Here is a 20,144-nt window from a genome sequence, read left to right as displayed (position 1 = left end):
ATCTTCTCAGTAGGCAATATGGTATGGATTACTTTCTCGCTTTGATAGACAACAAGAACATTGACTGCATAGGCTTGCAGCTTCTAGAACTCAGTTTGTCAAGTACCACAGATACAGGTTCTGAGCCTCAGCAATATAGCCAATATTTGTTCTCACCAGCTTGCAAAGGTGATTGCAATACCCTAAATTCACCACAAATGAAAGTCTGACGAAATATAACACACTTATGTCCAGACAAGTCAGTCTAGATCTGACTGGAGTCAAGGTGATAATAAGCTAAATAAATAGCATAGTCCAACATCACAAAAGAAATTCTTTAGTTTGAATGAAGAAGTCAATTATTTCTCAACTTAGATCTATCTAGATATCTATCTAGATAACTTGATCGCAACTCCTCATTTCAATAAAAGAGAGATGCCTGTAACTCAGATCTACATTCAGGTTTCTGGTTTTATAGACAGCAAATACAATCAATAACTGAACTGAAATTATTAAAACTACAGGTGATCTTCTACAAGACAACCTTAGCAAACACTGCTAGAATAGTACATACAGTAATTTGGTAAATGTGTATTACAAAACAGGCAGCGATTCTTTCCAAATCTGAAGACCTTTTATCTATATATTTCACCTAGAAATGTAAGAAAATCTTTTAATTTACTTTGCAAAATTAACAGTATGATTTTCTGAGATTTTCTTATCCACTGAAACTATATTTTTATTTTTTTTTGCAACTAGCATTCTAAAAGAGGTTCCAAGTTTACATTCACTGAATCATATTTTTATTATATATTCAGTCATATGGATAAATATTTCACAGTTGTTTGAAAGAGCTCTTTTTCCCTTACTATTTTAAAAAATCCTAATACATATACTGAATATTTTAAAATACTCTGTGATGAATAGTTCTCTGAGGTACTAAGTTCTGTTTAATAATATTCTTGCCTTGACTAAAGCAATTGTTTAAACCATAGACAGTCTGAATTGATATAATCCACCAAACAGTCATAGTTTGGTTACAGGCACTAACACAAAGGAAAACACCATGGCAACAAACCAACAGAGTTATAGATTTCATAGTTTCAACTGAAATAGGGAGTCTCATTTACCTGCCTTTCTCAGAAAGGAAGATGTACAAACTTATATGAAACATTACTTTTTCATATTTGTCAGCAATGAACAAGCGTCTGCATGCCATGCTTGTAAAAACCTGAACCACTGGAAGTGACCATTGACACAGTCACTACCACTGAAATGCACCACCAATCACTGTGCTCACTTACTTTGGTCTCCATAAAGATTCAGCAAGCCTTAATGTCACATGACTAGAAGCCAAACTAAACTATCAACAATAAGTGCAAAGAAGTTCGAACAAGTAATTCTCTCTTTGAAAGAAGGAGTGAGGGTAATACACACCTTCATGGAAAGAGGAGTTTATTTTGAAATAAACTAATATTAATGAACTTTTTTTTTTTATACTGACAGGGAGCTATTAATAATCTTGTTCTTAAAAGAGGTGCTTCAAATGAAGGAGGAAATCTTTGTAACACAAATGAAAGCTATTATACTCTTCTGCAAAAGCAGAACACTTTCTGTCATTTCCTTCAGCAGCTCATGATGTTCAATTCAGTTTTGGATACCATTTCTTGAATCAGGCTAGCGTGACCTTTTTCTACTCACTTACAAGTACCTAATAAGAGAATCATTTAAGTATATTTTAAGTTACATATAAACTTTAGTATAAGGCTGAGATGAAACACAGAACACAATTACAAACATGTTTGTTTAGTCAGACAGATACTACATGCTCTCAGCAATGCAAAGTTCTCAGGTGTGCTTGTAAGATGTGCCAACGGGGAAGAACAGGGTGAATGAATATAGAAAATTTTCTGAGACTCCAGGAGAAAAGTTGACTCTACCTCCTGTGGAAGAGGGGACAAGTCAACTCAGGAAGAGTACTGAAAACTCCTCTCTCACTTTCAGAGCAAACAACCAGTTATATTTAAGTGAACAACTGAAATGAAATCTAATGAACTGTCACTGCATCCTTTGTAATCATTACGGCCTTTTGATTTTGAAGAGATATGAAACTGAGCTTGTTTCTCAGCAACTCAGACTTCCGTTCAGCCACTATGTTCACTACAAGATGTTGGTATTTGCACTGTGTTGTTAAACCAGCAGTTATTTGTAGAAACCATGCGTATTCAGTGTTTTCCACACTACATTAATTTAGTTAGCTAGGTGCTCTCATCCTTTATTCAGACTTAAACTGCCATTAACAGCATACTGTGGCTCCTGTAGCATAAAGTTTATGGAGGAATTTGACATAAGATGATTAGCTAGAAATTTATCATATGTGACCTAAAGGTTTAGCTCTGCAGCAGTACTTTGAAATAAACAGCATTTGGGAGAAAAGAGAACAAAACCACAACACTGTTGCACACCTTACTTATTATTTCACTCCAGCATCTTTTGCAGCATGAATGGTGCTGAGGGAGTCACAGAAATGGATCAGAGCCCTACACATTTGATCACAAATGCATCTTTATGAAATCATATTCAACACTTGCTGCATTCCACAGCATTGTTGGTTTTTACCTTCCTCCCTTCTTCCCTCCCCCATGGACAAGATGCCCATATAGAAATCTCTGTATTCCTGCCAGTTCTTTTAATTTACCATTAGTACAGTCTGGAGTGTAGCATACTTCCATTTCTCTACAGTCAACCAAGTACAGTTGGATGTAGTACTATAGTGAGATAACAAAGCAATAAACAGAGAAGTAATGCTCACTCATATCCAAAGATCCAGGTTCATGATGAAAAGATCCACAAAGAACCTCCAGAAAATTATCCTTCCTCAGTAGCAGTCAGCCCTCAAATGGTGTCTAAGAGAGGTGCAGCCAGGCTTCACCCCTTCTGCTCACACAGCTGAATTGCCTTCACATGTGCTCCCACTACTGACTCAGTCCTTACCCCAGGTGATCAATCAGTGGTTAAAGCCATGACTCAAAAGTTCCCATAAAGCTTCCTTATTGGTATTTCTATTTTGAGCAGTGATTATAAAGATGATATTCATCTAAGCCTTCTGCTTGACAGGATGGAATAAAACACACAATCGTTCAGTCTACCTTTCTTTTGGGTTCCTGTAGATCACAGCAGTTTAAATGAATAAACATAAACCAAGAATAATTATAATACTACTTAAAACTTTAATGAAAATAGTAACTTACAACTATAATGGCTACTACAGTAATGAGAAAAAAAAATTCCTTTTCACCTTAAATTATTCTTATAAAATTCATTTTAGTTTAAGTCATTCTGATATACTAATGTCTGGGGGATACTCACAAAATCTCTTTCTGGACAGTTACAATTAATGTCCATGCTCCTGCTATTGTCCAGAAAGAGAGAAAGCTTATTCTAGTGGGTAATTCAGAACAAAAGCTTTATTTCATAGCTGTAAATTCCTTTCTATTTCTAAAATGATCCTTTCACATGCCCTGACATCTCATAGCTGCTTTGGTTTAAATGAAGTGTTTCAACCATAAAAGATACAATTTGGGTATAGCATGTAAATAAAGACATAAATAAATGGTTTTTATATTTATTTATATCTAAATAAAAGGACTGAATGCTATGTAGTGAAACAGAACAGGCAGCAAAATAATAATGCAGAAGGTTAAAAGATCCAGTATTTTCCTGTAAAGTTTTTAAGGGAATTGCCATCAAAGTTTTATTTTCCGTGCTGTAATATGAAGCGCTTGTTCTTTACATAACTAATAAAATGCTTTATAAGAAATAAGACTATGATGACAAATACCTTCAACATTTACAGAATTGTATGTGACAAATCATGTCATGACAAGTAACTAATATTCACGGTACTGTATATATCAGTAACATCACCTAACAAACTACAGTGGAACTATTGTTGCATAGAACAAAAAAGAACAAACTGAGCAGAGTGAATTCTTGTTTCTGTTTTTAATTTTAAGTTCAATTTTATCTCAAGACAGGATTGGTTTATAAATGTATAACATACCTATCTGTGTGGGTTAAAAAGTAAAAGATGCCTTGTCTTGCCTTATCTTCTTTTAATACTGTTAATTTATTTATTTTTAATTTTGAAATATTTCTGTTTTAAAATGAAACAAAAAGCTTACTTCCTCCTAGTCTATACAAGCACTAGGTAAATATGAAAAACATACTTCATAAAATCGCACCTTTAAAAGAAGAATTATTGTTGACGTTATTAACAACACTTTAAAATAAAAGTACATAATTGCTCAACTAAAATGAAATCCCCAAGGTAGAAGTATGTTAAGCCATATTAGTTCCAAATGACTAACATTTTTATAGCACCAGCTAAATGAATTAATAATTATTGGATACTTATTTTAAAGGATTGGCATTTTTTATTTTAAAAGCTATGAAGTACAGGCTACACTTTCAGTAAACCTTCGAAAAATTTAAAATAGAGACTTCTATAGCACTTTTGACATATAAGATCAGCTCCCAGTAATCTCTATATACCATACACAATTTATATTGAAAAGAGCTTACCAGAACTTCTCTAAATCAAAACACAAGTAAAGCTGTGGCTAGAGCTGATAAAAGTAGTATGTGTTCATACTCACTGCCTACTCTTTATATGCAGAAATATCAATCAAGCCTATTCATGGGTTAATTCAGTTTTACATTTTGACCACTTGGCACTGACAACAAGTTTACTCTAAGGCTTAAAATCAGGCAAGAAGGAAATGCTCTACTGATGAATACAGTCACATTTTGAAGGCAATTACATATTAAATAAGGTGGTTTAATCTTCTTGTCTTTTACATCTTCAATTTCTAAACGAGGTCAACGTCCTGAGTTTCTCAGTTCTATAGTGTCCTTGATATTTGTTGGCATCAAGCGTTCATTCCGAAATGAATACTTGCATTTCAAGTGCTTTGAAGAACAACCCTCCCAATATCTTACACAAGTGAAAAATAGCAATGGATGAAGACTTTTGCTGATAGAGAAAATGTTGTGGATGCTGGAAGTGGAGGGAGAAATGGAAACCCTCATCTCTGTCACTTCTTTCTTTCTTTCTTTCTGAGATTGCTTTGTGTGGCAAGAAAAGATTTGGACTTCATGGTGTTTTGAAACTAGACAGTATTTGAAGAGAGCTTCTTTATCAAAAAAAAAAAAAAAAAAAAAAAGTTATTTCAGAGTTTAGGGAGATCAAGGCTTACTTAGGAATCCATATCAAACTTTCCCATGAGGACAAACAAGTAAATATTAATGTTTCTTTTCCACTTGAGAAAAACATTCTTGTATGTTACAGCTCTTTTGGAATGACTCTTTTCTTGTGGCATTGAAAAAGTGTTGTATTTTCCTCACTGTATCACTTCTTTTCATAAGCTGCCATAAGTAGAAGAAACCTTATGGATCACAATCTTGCCATGAATGGGAAGAGCCCTCATACTATCTCACTGGACATCTTTTGACCTAAATTGGCCTTTTCCAAGTAACAGCACTGCTTCAGAAGACTTGGCTTATCCATTCACTGACTGTGCTGGCTGGGATCTCTAACTCACTGGGAATACAGAGTCTGCTCAAGGTTGGGAGCCAACTGCTGGTATAACACTGACAGATGCAGGACCCATATGTCCAAGTCTGGATAGGATGCCTGTATCACTGGCATCTGGATGTCAGCTTTCCTTCACTGGTTCTGCTGCTGCCTTTGCTGATAAACCTGCTTGTCGGTCTGCTGTGGGTCAGCCTGCTGCTGCTCTGAAGTCATGCTTCTTGGATTACTGAGTAGTTCCTCTCTGTTAAGGAGTACTATCTGACTATATTCATCCCTTAAAGCCACTATACATCTAATTCTAGTGTTTCTACCGTTCCTCGTGATTTAGGCACAGATGACAAAATTTTGCAGGTGCAGGGAATCTGAAAAATGTATAAATATTCATTCCCTTTTTTGTGGCTGGGGAGCTCTGCTTATATCGTCCATTACTTTTTAATCCTAAACAATTTTTTACTGCTAGATAACACTGCCAGGAATTGCAAGTGGAAGATCTGGATGACATCACAAAGACACATTTATAAAAAGGAGAAACACTGTGCTAAAGTGTTCTATATGATATTAAATTCTGTGTAAAAATTTGCCAAGATATCACTGACACCTACTTAGAAATTTGCATGTGACACTCTTAACAGGCACATTCTTGACACTAGAGAAAATAAAATCCTCTTTTAGTGAAATGCTGCGCTACGCTTTTTCTACTATTGGTTTGCTTTGAAAAAAGCTACAACTGTACTGCTGTTTTTTCTTTGACTTTAGAATGCAACAGTATCTGAATACTTGAGAACAAAACAAAGATTGATAACACTCAATTATCAGGTAATTTTCAATTTTCTTAGATAACAATGGGGAAAGATAACTTCCCTTTTACATACTAAGTCTCCAAATCCTCTCCAAGTGGGAAGCTGGAGAATGTCATTTGAGTGCAAGGCTTAAGGGTGCACAAGCTCCTAAATTCAGCAAGAGCAGCAATAGACACTTTCTGCCAAGCCTCCTGCATGTAGATAATTCATACCCTCATCAGGAATAATCTGTTTGGGAGCTGGGAAACCTTCTGCAGAATGAATGCCAAATGGTGCTAATTAGCTTTTGGCAATCACTGGAAGTGTGGGGAGCAGTACAAAGTCAGTAGCCTCAATATGCAAGGACTAGTCACAGAGTAACCCTTGCCCTCTCCAGCAAGTGGCAACCTAATGTGCCCTAACACTCAAACTCACAGGAACCCAAGGAGACACAAATAATAAACCCTATAATACCATCAGTGCCTTTACAGTGACAGGAGCAGGACTTTCTACAAGAAGGTACCATTCCTGCTGCTTTTCTGCTAACATACAGGTTTGATCTTTCACAGGCTTAGCTTTAGGAGACTACAATTAAGCATTCAGATAAAAATATCTTTATGTGCTGCCAAGTGCAATGCATAAAAATGACTACTTGCAAGAAATTGGACATGGAAGAACATGGAAGCATGACTCAGCTTTAGGCCAAAAAGCTTGGGTTTACAATAAACAGTCAAGTATTTCAGATTTTTGTTGTTGTTTTTTATAGAGAATTACAAATTGCACACTTTAAAAAACTGATTTTTTTTTTACCCTCTGGAATACACTTTAATAACTATTAAATTTAATATGATATCTAGCTCTTTTACATCAAAAGGAGTACCATATTCTATCACCTTTGATTTTACTTGACTATATATTTTGTAAAAGATGAAAAAACTTGATCAGTCCTGTGTCAGACATGTAAAGGTAAACCAAGAAACAAACATATAAATAAAATAAAATAAAAAAATTAGCAGGATATCTTATCAACACTACTATTCCTTTACAACTTCTGAGATTTAACAAAGGACTTACATGTTATTTCTAGAACTGTCTGCTGACAGTACACTTCATATAAATAAATCTCAAACTTCTAAACTATAACAGTCATTAGTGTAAAATTTTGGTTGCCTGGGAGAAGCAATACCTGTTCTTTACCTTTGGCCCCACTGGAAATGTAAGGATGACTTCTGAACATAGACCCACAGCCACCACAGATTACTTTATTTTCCTTAATGTGTGCATTAAAGGCAAATAGTCCTGCTAAAAAAACTATGAACGGTGTCATGAAGATTAAAATCTTTGTGTTCAGCAAAGGGTACAATTAAAGAGAAGAACAGAAGAACAAATAATAAGCACAAAGGAAGCCAATGATACACATTATAAATCACTATCTAGAATATGCAGGCAAGAATTTGCAATCCATTCAATCAAACCTGAATTCAATCAGACATTATCGAAGTGGTATAGTTTTACATTAATGTCAAAGGGTACACCTAAATAGTGTTCTTCGTATAATGGAGAAAATGTGAAAGACAAAAACAATTCATTGGCTAAGTGCTGTGCATAATTAATAAACACAGTTCTGCATTGATTTGGATCTTATGTGACCTTATAAAATGTCCCCTAAAGAAAATGTGATACGATGTAATTACACACAATTACCTTACTTCTGGAAATTTTAACTTTTCTTTCCACACTCCTTTTTTATTTTCTATACAGGCAGAAATTCTAATATAGTGACATTTTGGCAACAACTAATAGAAACAGCTGCTTTTAAGCAACATTTAAGATGATACACTCAACAACAGAATGTACTCCCCACAAAACTGATTCACTTATTTCAACTATTTCTGTATTCTCTTATCCATTTTAAAGTCTGGGTGAAGATGCTCATGCTTTCCAAATGAAATCCACTGCCTCTGGGGCTACAGACTCTATAGTAATGTGTAATACTGACCACCAAACTTTCATTTCAATATTTATTTTTTGTATTTATTTAGCCCTCATAATTTCAAATAACAGCATGAAAATAGAATCAGCATACAGCTGATAAAATGACTCAGTGTTAAAAGCAGCCTGAAACAATAGCATTTACATGAATCTCAGCCGTCCATGCTCCACTTAAGGATTCTGTGTACAAAAATCCCAATGTTACTCTTTGTCAGATCCTGTGGAAAAACAGTATATATACTGCCCTTCATCTATATTGCAGAGGAGTACAAAGGATGCTTGAAGCCTATTTCTAGTACTTTTTATTTTCATTAGATAAGAAATGGGGAATCTTTGAAAATATGTTTCAAGACAGTGAAGAAAAAATATCACTGTTTATTTATATTAAATCAACACCCTTTTCCTTTCTCAATGAATGTTGTGATTTAGGGGGACGAGGTTAAGGGGGGGTGGGAGGGGGGAGAGGAGAGGGGAGGAATGAAGAAAAGAATCAAAGCATTCTGAAAGCAGTACCCTGTTGTCTTTATCTATGTCCTTCCAATCACCACAGAAGGTATAATTCAGGTATAATTCTTTCTGGTGAATTCACAAATTAGTTTATACTGTCTATACTTTTCAAGCCACACTACTTCAGTTCAAAATATGGCTAAACCCCAAATCATAGCCGAATGTAGACTCCATTAAATAGTTTTGCTGATGCATCTGAAGAAAAATTCCTCCTTCAGCATCAACAGGCAGCAGAAGAGAGTCCTCCATTTCTGTTAATGACCTCTTCCCTCTGTCTGATTCAGTACAGCCCACTGGCTATGGAAATGACAATGCTCAGCAGGTGACAACAAAATGGTCAACAAACAGTGCTGAGATATGTCATTTTCTTCAAATACTTTCTCAGGAATTAAATGGCACACAACGGTACGCTGTGTTCTGCTCAGATCAAATATTTTTTTATTAAATGAAACTGCACAGTCTTATATATAGTTGCTATATAAAACACAGGTTTAAGTGAACTGCTTCAAGCTCCAGTTACAAAACAATTTGATATTTCCCACCCCTCCCCCAGACTTCTTTTAACACCTAACTCCTTGGGTAGCCTCTGGTAGGATGCTGTATGTTTTGACATAACTCCAGAAAGAAAACATTGCTCTTACGGATTCAGTCTGAGACACTTACTGTGACTGGGACAAATTGGAGTATGCAATTCAGTGCATTTCAGGTTTTTCTGAACCTGGGAAATACTCTTGCTATACACTTATGAGAAAAGGGACACAGAGATGTCCCTTTTAGCGGTGCTGTCTATGCAACCTTTAACCTTTTCGAATTCAAATCTAACCTTTGTTCCTAGCTCTTTCTAGAAACATGAATTGTATCAAACTGGTGTAGAACTAGAACCATATCATAGCATTCAGTGACATTTACACATGTTTAAAGTGCAAAAGTAGCAGCTAACAGTGAAAAGGGGGTATACAGCATTAACAATTCTATTACAGCTTTCTTCTACCTCCATTTGGCTTAAGTACCTACTATTACTCTGAATCATTTAAACTTGAAAAAAAATTCATAATTAGATTTCTAAAGTTCAAAATACACAAACATCTCACAAACATAAATTTACACTTTTTTTTTTTTTTTTTTAACAAGAGGATGGTCTTCTGAGAAGATCATCAATCTACACAGTGCTTAAGGTAGTTGGTGAACAAACTTGAGCAGATTTCTATGTAGATTGATTATGTGTTTTGCTGCAGAAAGATGAAATAGTGTATATCCTTTAACCAGAAACAAGAAACTGCTGCTGGAGATGCCTGAAATCTCCCTGGAAAGGCACACTGCCAAATTGACATACTAATCATTTCTTACTCAAGCCCTATGGCTCTTTTCACAGCATATCAGCATTTACACTGCTATCCTGCTTTTGAACTGTGTTTGGTTGAGGTGTTCAACCAGTTAATAACTGGACATTTCATGTCATGCCAAATTGCTATTTCCAAGTAGATTGGGTTTCTCTCAATCATTTTCTAACTGTAACACATTCCCTTGGCTCAATCTATTTTTTAATTATTTTCATCTTAACTATACTCCAAATTATATTCTTTCATCCTGTCCAGTGAGAAATTATATTTTTAGAAGGTTGTACTTCCATCTGTGTATATGCAGTCATTTTTTATACTGCAAAGATGTCATTTTTGTTCAGTTTAAAATAAGGCATTTCAGCATCCAATTTATTACTGTGATCTCACTGTTTCTGAATAATTTGGGCCCTATATAATTGAAAGTTTTCCCTGATAAAAGATTTCTCTAGATAAAAGTTTTTCTAGATAAAAGTTGGTTGCATACAAAAAACTTCTGGTTTTGCATAGAGATGCAGATTTTTTTACTTTTCTCCTTTAACTGTATTTAATTTCTGGATAGATTTGCTGAGAGAAATAGTTTCCCTTTTGGTTTTGTATCTAAATGTTCCAAGTGCCATCTCAGGAAAAAAAAAGTATGTATATATATATATAAAAGTCTATATATATACGATAGACTGTATGACAAAGATGAAGTTCAGACCGAAAATTTAAGTACACAAAGTAGACTACTTGGAAGTCATAGAAATTGTTCCCTCATAGAGCGATTATGTAATCTCCAAACCTTCATTTCTGACCTGTTACATACTCGTTCTGTCTCACTACATTACATACCACTTTTTTCAGCCAAGAGAAAGTTCAGGATCACTCTGCTGAGAGGTTTGATCTTCAACTCTTTTCTCTTTAATAATCTTTTAATTTCCAGTTTATTTTGGCTACTAAAACATAATTTAACCTGTACTTCATTTCAATTATTTATTTATTTATTTATTTTTTCAGATCACACAGATCTATGTTCCCCAGCATATCCTAAGTTTCATGTTGTTTTGTTTGTTTGTTTGTTTTATCTTTCCCTTTTTTGCCAGTCTTTGACATATGCTAACATGGTCCAACCAGCAGTCTCTCCCTGTAAGCCAATTTAGACTGCAAGAAATAGAATGGTCTCCTTCATTCTCGTAAAGGTACCACAAACATCACCACTAGCAACTGCTATAGACAAATCTCCAAGCCTGTGTAAGTCTTTTCAGCTACAACCTTTTTCAGCCTGGAAAAATCCTCCACCAGCACTACCATCTACTGCTTCCTCGCCTTCAGTCTTGTGCCACTATTTCTGTGCTGATTACTATTATATAGAGATAATCTCATTCTGTAATATTCAGGGCAACTTTTTGTTAGCATAGCAAATGAGAAGGTAAATCATCTCCCTAATATTTTCTAGCACTGCAGCCCCTTCCTGTCTATTTTCCACTTTTTTCATTCTCTTGTGAAGATGAGGATCCTTGCAAGTATTGGTAGAAACTGGATTTACACTCAGTTATGGCCTAGCCAGACAAAGAGCTGCATCTAAACAATATCAGCTTGTACTGATATACCTATAAAAAACATTCCAAAGTTTTACAAGACACAAAAATTTGTGTGGTATTTTCTTTTCTACTTTGATAATTCATATAGTTTGGCCAATCTTAATTTGTAACAATAAGTTTACAGGGTGTAAGTATTCATACTTACTTTCAGGACAGAAAATATCTATTTCTCCATGATACTGTCAATCATAGTGCCACAGAATGGTTTGGGTTGGAAGGGACCTTTAAGATCATCTAGTTCTAACTCCCCTGCTACAGGTGGTGACAGCTCACACTAGACCAGGCTACTCAAAGCCCTATCCAGCCTGGCCTTGAATGGTTTCAGGGAGGGGACATTCACAATGTTTCCGGGCAACCCACTTCAGTGTCTAACCATCATCACACTAAAGACTTTCGTCCTGATATCTAGCCTAAATATACCCTCTTCCAGTTCAAAATCATTTCCCCTTGACCTGTTGTTACATGCCCTTCTAAAAAGTCCCTCCCCAGCTTTCCTGTAGGACCCCCCTTCAGGTACTGGAAAGCTGCTGTAAGGTCTTAGAGCCTTCTCTTCTCCAGGCTGAAGAGCCCCATCTCTCTCAGCCTGTCCTCACAGGGGAGGTGCTCCAGCCCTCTGATCATCTTTATAGGCCTCCTCTGGACTTGCTCCAACAACTCCATGTCCTCTTGTGTTAGGGGCTCCAGAACTGGACACAGTACTCCAGGTGGGGTCTCACAAGAGCAGAGCAAAGTGGCAGAATCACCTCCCTCAATCTGCTAATCACACTTCTCTTGATGCACAGTTCTTGTACTTCATCCATAATCTCTCATTACTGCAAAACTGTAAATAACTTCCCCTGTTCACTTTGTACTTTGCCTTAAGAAAAAGAAAAACCTCACAGGGATTTCACAGATGCTACATGCTGAACATACCTATTTACAATGCATGAAAATCTTTACTCACATGCTCTCTGGTAAACTGTCTTTAGGAGAAAATGAATAGTGTCATTGTCTTGTTACATTCAACGTAGTAGTCATGGGTACATCGAAACATCTTTCGAACATGACTAAATATTGTAGTGAAGATGTATAGTGAGTTCATTCTACATTTTGTCTATGCCAAGCTTGATGGAATGACATTGTCCTTCAAAGAGAGTCACAGAACTGCAAAACTAATAACAGAAATAACTAATTATAAGACTCATGTGAATAACAGAGAATAAATTCTGATATGGAAGTTTCTTTCAAATTGTGTATTTGCTTCCCTACCTCTTGTGTTTGTAAACACCAATTCCTAAAACTACATTAAGTGCATAATCACAAGAAAGTGGAATCATCCAGTGCCTCATCACCCTCATAGTAAAGAATTTCTTCCTTTCATCTAATCTAAGTCTACCCTCAATTATTAATAAATATATTTTAAAACAAAACAAAAAAACGTTAGGATGAGAGATGTTTTTCACTTGCTCACAAGGCTGGCAGAATATCAGGGTTCTTACATTCATAGGCCATGTGCGGTTACTTTTCTTGTTTACCTTATTTACAGAAAAGCTAATATAATAGATCAATTGATTTATTAGCCTGTGGTTTCTCTAATGCGGGACTGCCTTTCACATTCATGGAGAGCCTAGTACCATTGCATGGAATAAAGCCAAACCGTACCATTTGCACCATATGTGGCTTCCAGGGAGTTCAGATGGTGCTCCCATTCTAGAACTGCCTTACGTGATCAAGTCTGTGCTGATAATGAGACTTCTGCAATTTAAACAGGACCTAATAGCACTTGTACACTCTACAGATGACTTGGCTAGGTTATCTCAGTACAACTGCACATCCAGTACAGCTATCCTCTCTGAATTATGAACAGTGTTCCAATCCTGGATCTCTCAAGTATCTGGTTTCTTTCTTGTGTCTCATAACTCTATGCCATCCACTTGCAGAACAACTATGCACAACAGATCTGGCTGTATGACTTAACAATTTGTGCTCTTATTAGCTGAGCATTGGATTTTTTTCCCTGTCTAATTCATGAGTTCAAGTCTAGCAATTCTATCAAAAAGATGTAATGTAGCTGGTGAATAAATTTTGATGCATGGCAGAAACAAAATTGGGATATAATGTACATATATGTATACATATATATATATATTTATTTTTGTGGAACTTCTGGTAGGAATCTCTATCACAATGGTTACTAATGTTAGTGATTACCACTGAACATCTACAAAAAAACCCAAATCTTTTCTGCACCCCAGCACTTCAGCATCTTGTTGCTTTAAGGATTTCTTCATAGGAAAGTAGGTAGAGGGTAGGATGGTACATGCAATTTAAGACAAATATCTAAGTTATTGTCTGTGGTAATATAACCCTATATGAAAGTGTTACCATTTTTTAACAGTAGAATAGGTGCTGTTGAGGCAAAGAATGCAATTATGAAAGTTATCACTTCTGTGTGCAGAAATACAAAATGTACCACTCATTGCAGGTCAGATACACAATTCAGTTAATGTTACTAATACCTTCTTTCCATCCTTTTCTGACTTTAAAAGCTATTCCATTGTGTTTAATTCCAAATATTCATTCTTTAAAATGGTATTGGTATTTTAAATGAAGAAATATTTTTATAAATACTGAATTTTATTTGAAAATACTTCACATTTTACTTTTAATTGTTTTACAGTTCAAACTGTAAGGTGTATTCTTTTTTGTTCAAGAATTTTAAAAGCAACTAATTTAAATATGCAAAATTATCTTGAGTTGTTCATACGTGAACTTAAAAGCCATGCAACACAGGAAAATTAAGTAATTATGCCTCCAAGTTATTTACTGCAATTAAGCTCATTTATCATATGCAAATTAGTGCAAACTGGTCTCATTAGTTACTAAATTACTCAATATGAGCTGAACAATGTAGCACTCCAGTTTGTAATGAAAAATCCCTGTAGAGGCAAGCAGTATCAATTAAGCTAATTTGCATATGCAAATATATTCACTAACTTTCCCTTTTCTCTATATTTAGTTCTACATTTCCTGATCATTCCTGATTATGTGAAGAATATGGGGTTATTGACCCTTTTCCACACCTCTTCAATAGCAATGAAGTTACAGAAAAAATTCAGAGACCGTGTATAAACCAATAATCTTCATGCTAATATTTACAACCAGTTTCAGTCAAATTTTTGAACAGCAGGGAGAGGAAGTAATACTTTTTTACTGCATTTATTTAATAAATGCTTATATATACATAGAAATGTAAAACTGAAGATGTATCAAAGTCTATTCTAACTATAACACTACTATTCTGAAGAAGATAAATGAAGGCTAAACAAAGTACAAAATATGACAAACCAGAAATTTTGTTGAAAATTAATGAACATATTGCTATTACCTTTTTCTTTCCCCACCCCTCTACTACAAGCATTACTGTTTACTATTCAGGTGATTTTACTTGGAAAATTCTTAAAGGTATTCTGCCCTGATTTTGGAGATGACAACATTTAGGTATTCATGTTTTGGGGTTACTTTTTTTCTGTAAGCATACAGTGGATAGTTTCCTTGTCTGTAAACCTACCACAGGAATCTCTTTGGTATGACATAGAGTAGTAATTGGCTGTGGCAAGGAATTTACTGACATGGCTGAGACTTCTTGCTTGTAGAAGTCAGAAGAAGTCAGATGTAAAATATTACAAGATGCACCACCATTTCTATTTTTAATTCATCATAAATAAATTACATCCACCTTTTTAAGCATGCTTCTCATGTGTCTGTCAATAAACTTTGAAGTATCAAAATATTAGGAGGATTAGAGAGGCTCCTTAATTTCTGAGCTTACACTTAACCCAATCTTCAAAATATTAATAGCGAAAGGGATTAAACAAACTATAGGTTCAACTTCCTCAAATAGCAGACTCCAAAAAACAGAGGTAGTCACAAGGTATAATCATTCTGCAAGGCTGTTTACTTCACTTGCAAGCAATACATAACATAATGCTGCTTTGCAAATTATTACTGGAAGAAGCAGACTAAACGAGAACTTGTTAGAACAGCACTCCATTGCAGACTCTGTCTGGTTGTTGTTATTTGTATCTTCTGTCTTCCCAAGATTATTTTTCTACCTGTAATACCTCAAGGCAATTCTTTGAAATCTGTTCAGATCTTTTAAAATTGGTGCATTTGAACACAAGACCTAAATTTTCCTTCAATGTTGACTACTCTACTACGTAAAGCAAGATTTTAACAGACCATGATAAACTTGTGACTATTATTAATTCATTTTGTCCTTTATCCATCACTAACAATCCATTATCTTTTAAATGTCAGAGTGGAAGTTTCTATTATCAATTGGGAGATTAATGGGAGTAATTTGGTAAAAGGTACCACCCTCTCTGCAAAGGCAACACCTCAACAGATATCCAATAAGATGCTGACGATAATTTTGACTGAAAATTCTCAGTCTATTTGTTACAGATAAAAGTGCAACATAGATTACTTACTAACACTATGACAAAGTTACATCCTAAAAACAACCTAATTTGTTAGGTATAAGTAGAGAAAAGATAGAAGCAATAGTGGAATATGTTTAAACAACTAAAAAACACTAAATATTTTTAAATACACAATCAGTGAAAAACTGAAATGTCCAGTAGTTTTCAAGGTGGACAACTCAGCTTTTTTCTTATAACTGAACTATATATTCATATAGTGTAAAACCTAGTACCTAACAAATGTAAATAAATCAGTCTCAGTGAGATTTTATCTAGATACTTTTAATTTATATTAGTTTATATTTATTATATTAGTTATAATTTATACTGTAATAAGCATACATCTAGGCTATATAGCGCATGTTCGCATACTCTAAAATCTTAAATTACACTAATTGGAATATCATGAAACTCTTATTTATGTTATATTCTTTTTTGTTTATTTTTAACATTTACAAGACAACATAACAGCACTCCTGCACTTCAAACAATGCTGCAGATACTGGTGTATATACCTTTGGTACCATATCTACAATACCAACACTTGTTACAAAATAAAAAACTTGAACTATGTCTCTACCAAGGATGTACATCTAAGTAAATAACTTCATTCGTGATTTTTGCTCCAAAGTTAAATTCATTCTAGTGGTTAATTTCATGTTTTCCTAAAATTATCTTTGTTGCTATTCAGTATTTAGTTACTTTAAAAAGATGTAAAAAGTCTGACATTTTCCACAGTACTTTTGAATGCCACAGCTGAAGTAACATAGAGAGATAGCTCTCAATCATTTCAAATTAAGTGGAATATTTCTCATGATAATATCCTAATTTACCTCTCAAAAGATAATACAGCAAGCAGTATATTTGCATAGAGAAGCTGTGTACACTGCTAAATAAGTGCAGTTATTCAATTCTCTAGTTAGAAAAGTCTACATGTAAAGGGTGGTTTGCTTGTTTTTATTTATTTATTTATTTATTTATTTTATTTCCATAGTGCTGTGCTTTTGCCTTGCTGACAGAGCACTCCACATGCTTAACTGTTTCTGCTCCACTTTTGATTACTGCAGAGTAAGAAGGGTTATACTGATCTTGACAAAACAAAATATTCACAACAACATCTTCATCAGGTTACTGATTTTTCTCAGTGTAATCCTCCTGGAATATAGTTACTTGAATAGTGTGACTAAATTTTTTGACAAATATCTCATTAGTTTTTATCTCATAGCTAAGGAAACCAAAGAGGCATGCCGCTGTTCATTTTTCCTCTTTACAGATTGCTGCAGATTTGTGATATATAATCATGACAAATGTGACATCAAAGAGGAAAGCAGTGCTCATAAACCAAAGTGGGGGAAAAACACCCTAAATTTGTACATGACACATAAGGAAAATGAAATCAACAACACAAAATACTGTTTTATGCACACACACAAACACATTCTGCAAGCAGACACCTACTGCACAGTTGAAAATAACAAAACATTCATCTACACAATACATGCCCTCCCTCTCCTTAAAACTGTCCCAATCACGGGCTTTTCTAAAAAGAAAGAAATATGAGTTTTTAAAATTTTCAGTAATGTAAATATTGACACTGACAGTTTTGAAATGATTGGCAGAAATAGGATTGACTATCTTGACTTTTTCATTGAAAAGCCTTTTTTTTTTTTTTTTTTACCTGTAAAATATGACTTCCCAAATGAGATTCAAATACTTCAATGGCAAGGGCACTGGGACTTCTCCTGCGTTGGGCACCTATAACTGAATAAAAAACAGTTATGTTGCAAGGTCTGCACATTCATTTCTAATCCCCAATCACATCCTTTCACATTAATTATTTAAATATGTGTTGCATCTTAAATACCAGTGTTGATTTAAACTTTATCTTGCACACAGTAAGTAAAACTAGTACATAATTTTCAGTGACTCAGATTTTGAGGATAAAAGAATTTGAAAACAAACAAACAGAGAAAAAAAACACGTCAAATAAACACCTATTTAAATGTTCAAGAACTGTGAAATGAATAGTTTATTCAAATATGACCTGAGTCCCTCTGGAAGGTTTTTGGTACATGGCAAGGACAGCATGCAGAAATTAGTGAAAAATTCTACTGAAAAAGATACTAACTGTTATTCTAATGTTTTGGGATGTAGGGATGAGAACAAATATTACTTAGGACTTATGAAGATATGAGAGAGATTTATCTGAAATGAAGTAAACACCACATTAAAAAGTAAAAAAAAAAAAAAAAAAAAAAAAAAAAAAAAGAAAAAAAGTCCTATCATCACATCTGAGATGTCAAGCATTCTCCAAAGTACATGTATGGTAGTATTTATATAAGTACTTTAGAGTTCCAGATTTCAATGTAAACTGCTGCAAAAAATAATTGAATCTAGCTTCTACTCTTAAAGAGGCAGTAATAGATGGTTGTGTTTTAAAGGAGCAAACAACTACACAACAAACTAGGAAATAATAAAACTAATCTTTTGTGAAACTCTTCGTGCCAGCAGCATAAAACCAGAGATCAGTTCTGAGTAGAGGGAAAAATAAGCATCTACTATTGCAAACTGAGGTGTCTTCTTAGATCCAGGCTGTACTAGCTACTTGAGAAGCTACCAGAGAAGAGGACAATGGGCTGCAGGAAGTTTCCCTTATTTTTCTGCCTTTGTGCCAAATCAAGACATATCCACAGCAAACAGAAGAGGTCATGTTTTGAAGGGCGTAAAACATCTACATCCAAAAACACTGATGATCTAAGCCTCTGCAACCTCTTTAAAATACATGCTTATAGAAAGAAAATACCATGAGATTCACTAAACAAGCAGAATGGAAGAATGCTATTACTGAAGAGGCTAATCTAACATCCCTGAAAACAAAATACAGAGTAACATTTTTTAGTCCTCTATGATACTGTCTGCCAAACATTATCAGTAAGATATATGCCAAGTACTGATAGTCATATTGACCTAAAAATGTAATATCTTTCCTTATTGATGTTCATGTAATTTCCTTGCAGGAAATTCTAAGCTATTTATACTGAGAAAACAGGTGGCTTCATCTCAAACAGATTTGGGCAATAGTTCATAATTACAAATGGTGACTGCTGTAGTCCCAGTATTTTTGTTTAAGTCCCTTTCTTAGAACATATTCAAGGATACTGATGGCAGCAACATATGAAAATATGCTTTCTTCAAAACCTCTGCTTTACAGCTCAATTGAAGTTGGTAATACACTTATATGTTGCAGTGATTTTTTTAACTTTGACCAGATACATCAGCATAATATTATTCTTTTTCTAGTTAAAAGTATTCACTTATTCACTCCTACTTTTTTTCCGTATAAATTTCTGATCCCAAATAATTTTGCTTCTTTTCAGACTGTCTCATCTTTTCTATAGTTAAAGTGGTGCCTGCTAAAAAAAAATAATCATAGCACATCAAATTTTAACAGTGTCACAGTATCACAGTCTCATGCAGGTTGGAAGGGACCTTAGAGATTATCGAGTCCAACCCCTGGGATTCAAGCCTCCTGTGTAGCAGAGCAGCACTTCTATCACTTGCATCACAGGGGGGATTTGAACCCAGGCCTCCGGTGTTGCAAGCGGCATTCCTACCACTGCGCCACCAGAGGCGCCCAAAATTTTCTAGCAACTAAGGCTTTTAAAAATTTTATTTTTGCAGACACAGACTTATAGATGTTCCTTCTTTCCTCCTTAATAAGCCTCCAGACCTATTATCAAAGGCTTGCATATACAGGGGTTGTAACTTTTTTCTAACAGAAACTTTAGGTTTAGTATGGGACTAAAAATATTTGGCATTGTAAAGATTATCAGTGTCCCCATTGTTATGAACTAGATCTGCAGGCTTTTTTTCTTTTCTTTTTAATGTAATTTCATTTATAATCAGCT

The 20,144-nt window shown here is 34.7% G+C and overlaps 1 protein-coding gene across 1 annotated transcript in view; it reads right to left on the bottom strand.

Moving 5' to 3' along the window:
- NPAS3 (neuronal PAS domain protein 3) overlaps positions 1-18,049 on the bottom strand; it is a 301,073-nt gene extending 283,024 nt beyond the window's left edge. Inside the window, exon 1 of the mRNA XM_015865010.1 lies at positions 17,915-18,049. Coding sequence (XP_015720496.1) covers positions 17,915-18,034 — 120 coding nt within the window. The 5' untranslated portion in view covers positions 18,035-18,049. The remainder of the gene's footprint in view (positions 1-17,914) is intronic.
- Between the last annotated feature and the right edge of the window lie 2,095 nt (positions 18,050-20,144).

This window comes from Coturnix japonica, chromosome 5 (genome assembly GCF_001577835.2).
Source record: "Coturnix japonica isolate 7356 chromosome 5, Coturnix japonica 2.1, whole genome shotgun sequence".
Classification (NCBI taxonomy): domain Eukaryota; kingdom Metazoa; phylum Chordata; class Aves; order Galliformes; family Phasianidae; genus Coturnix; species Coturnix japonica.
This window is presented reverse-complemented; position numbering and strand designations above follow the sequence as displayed.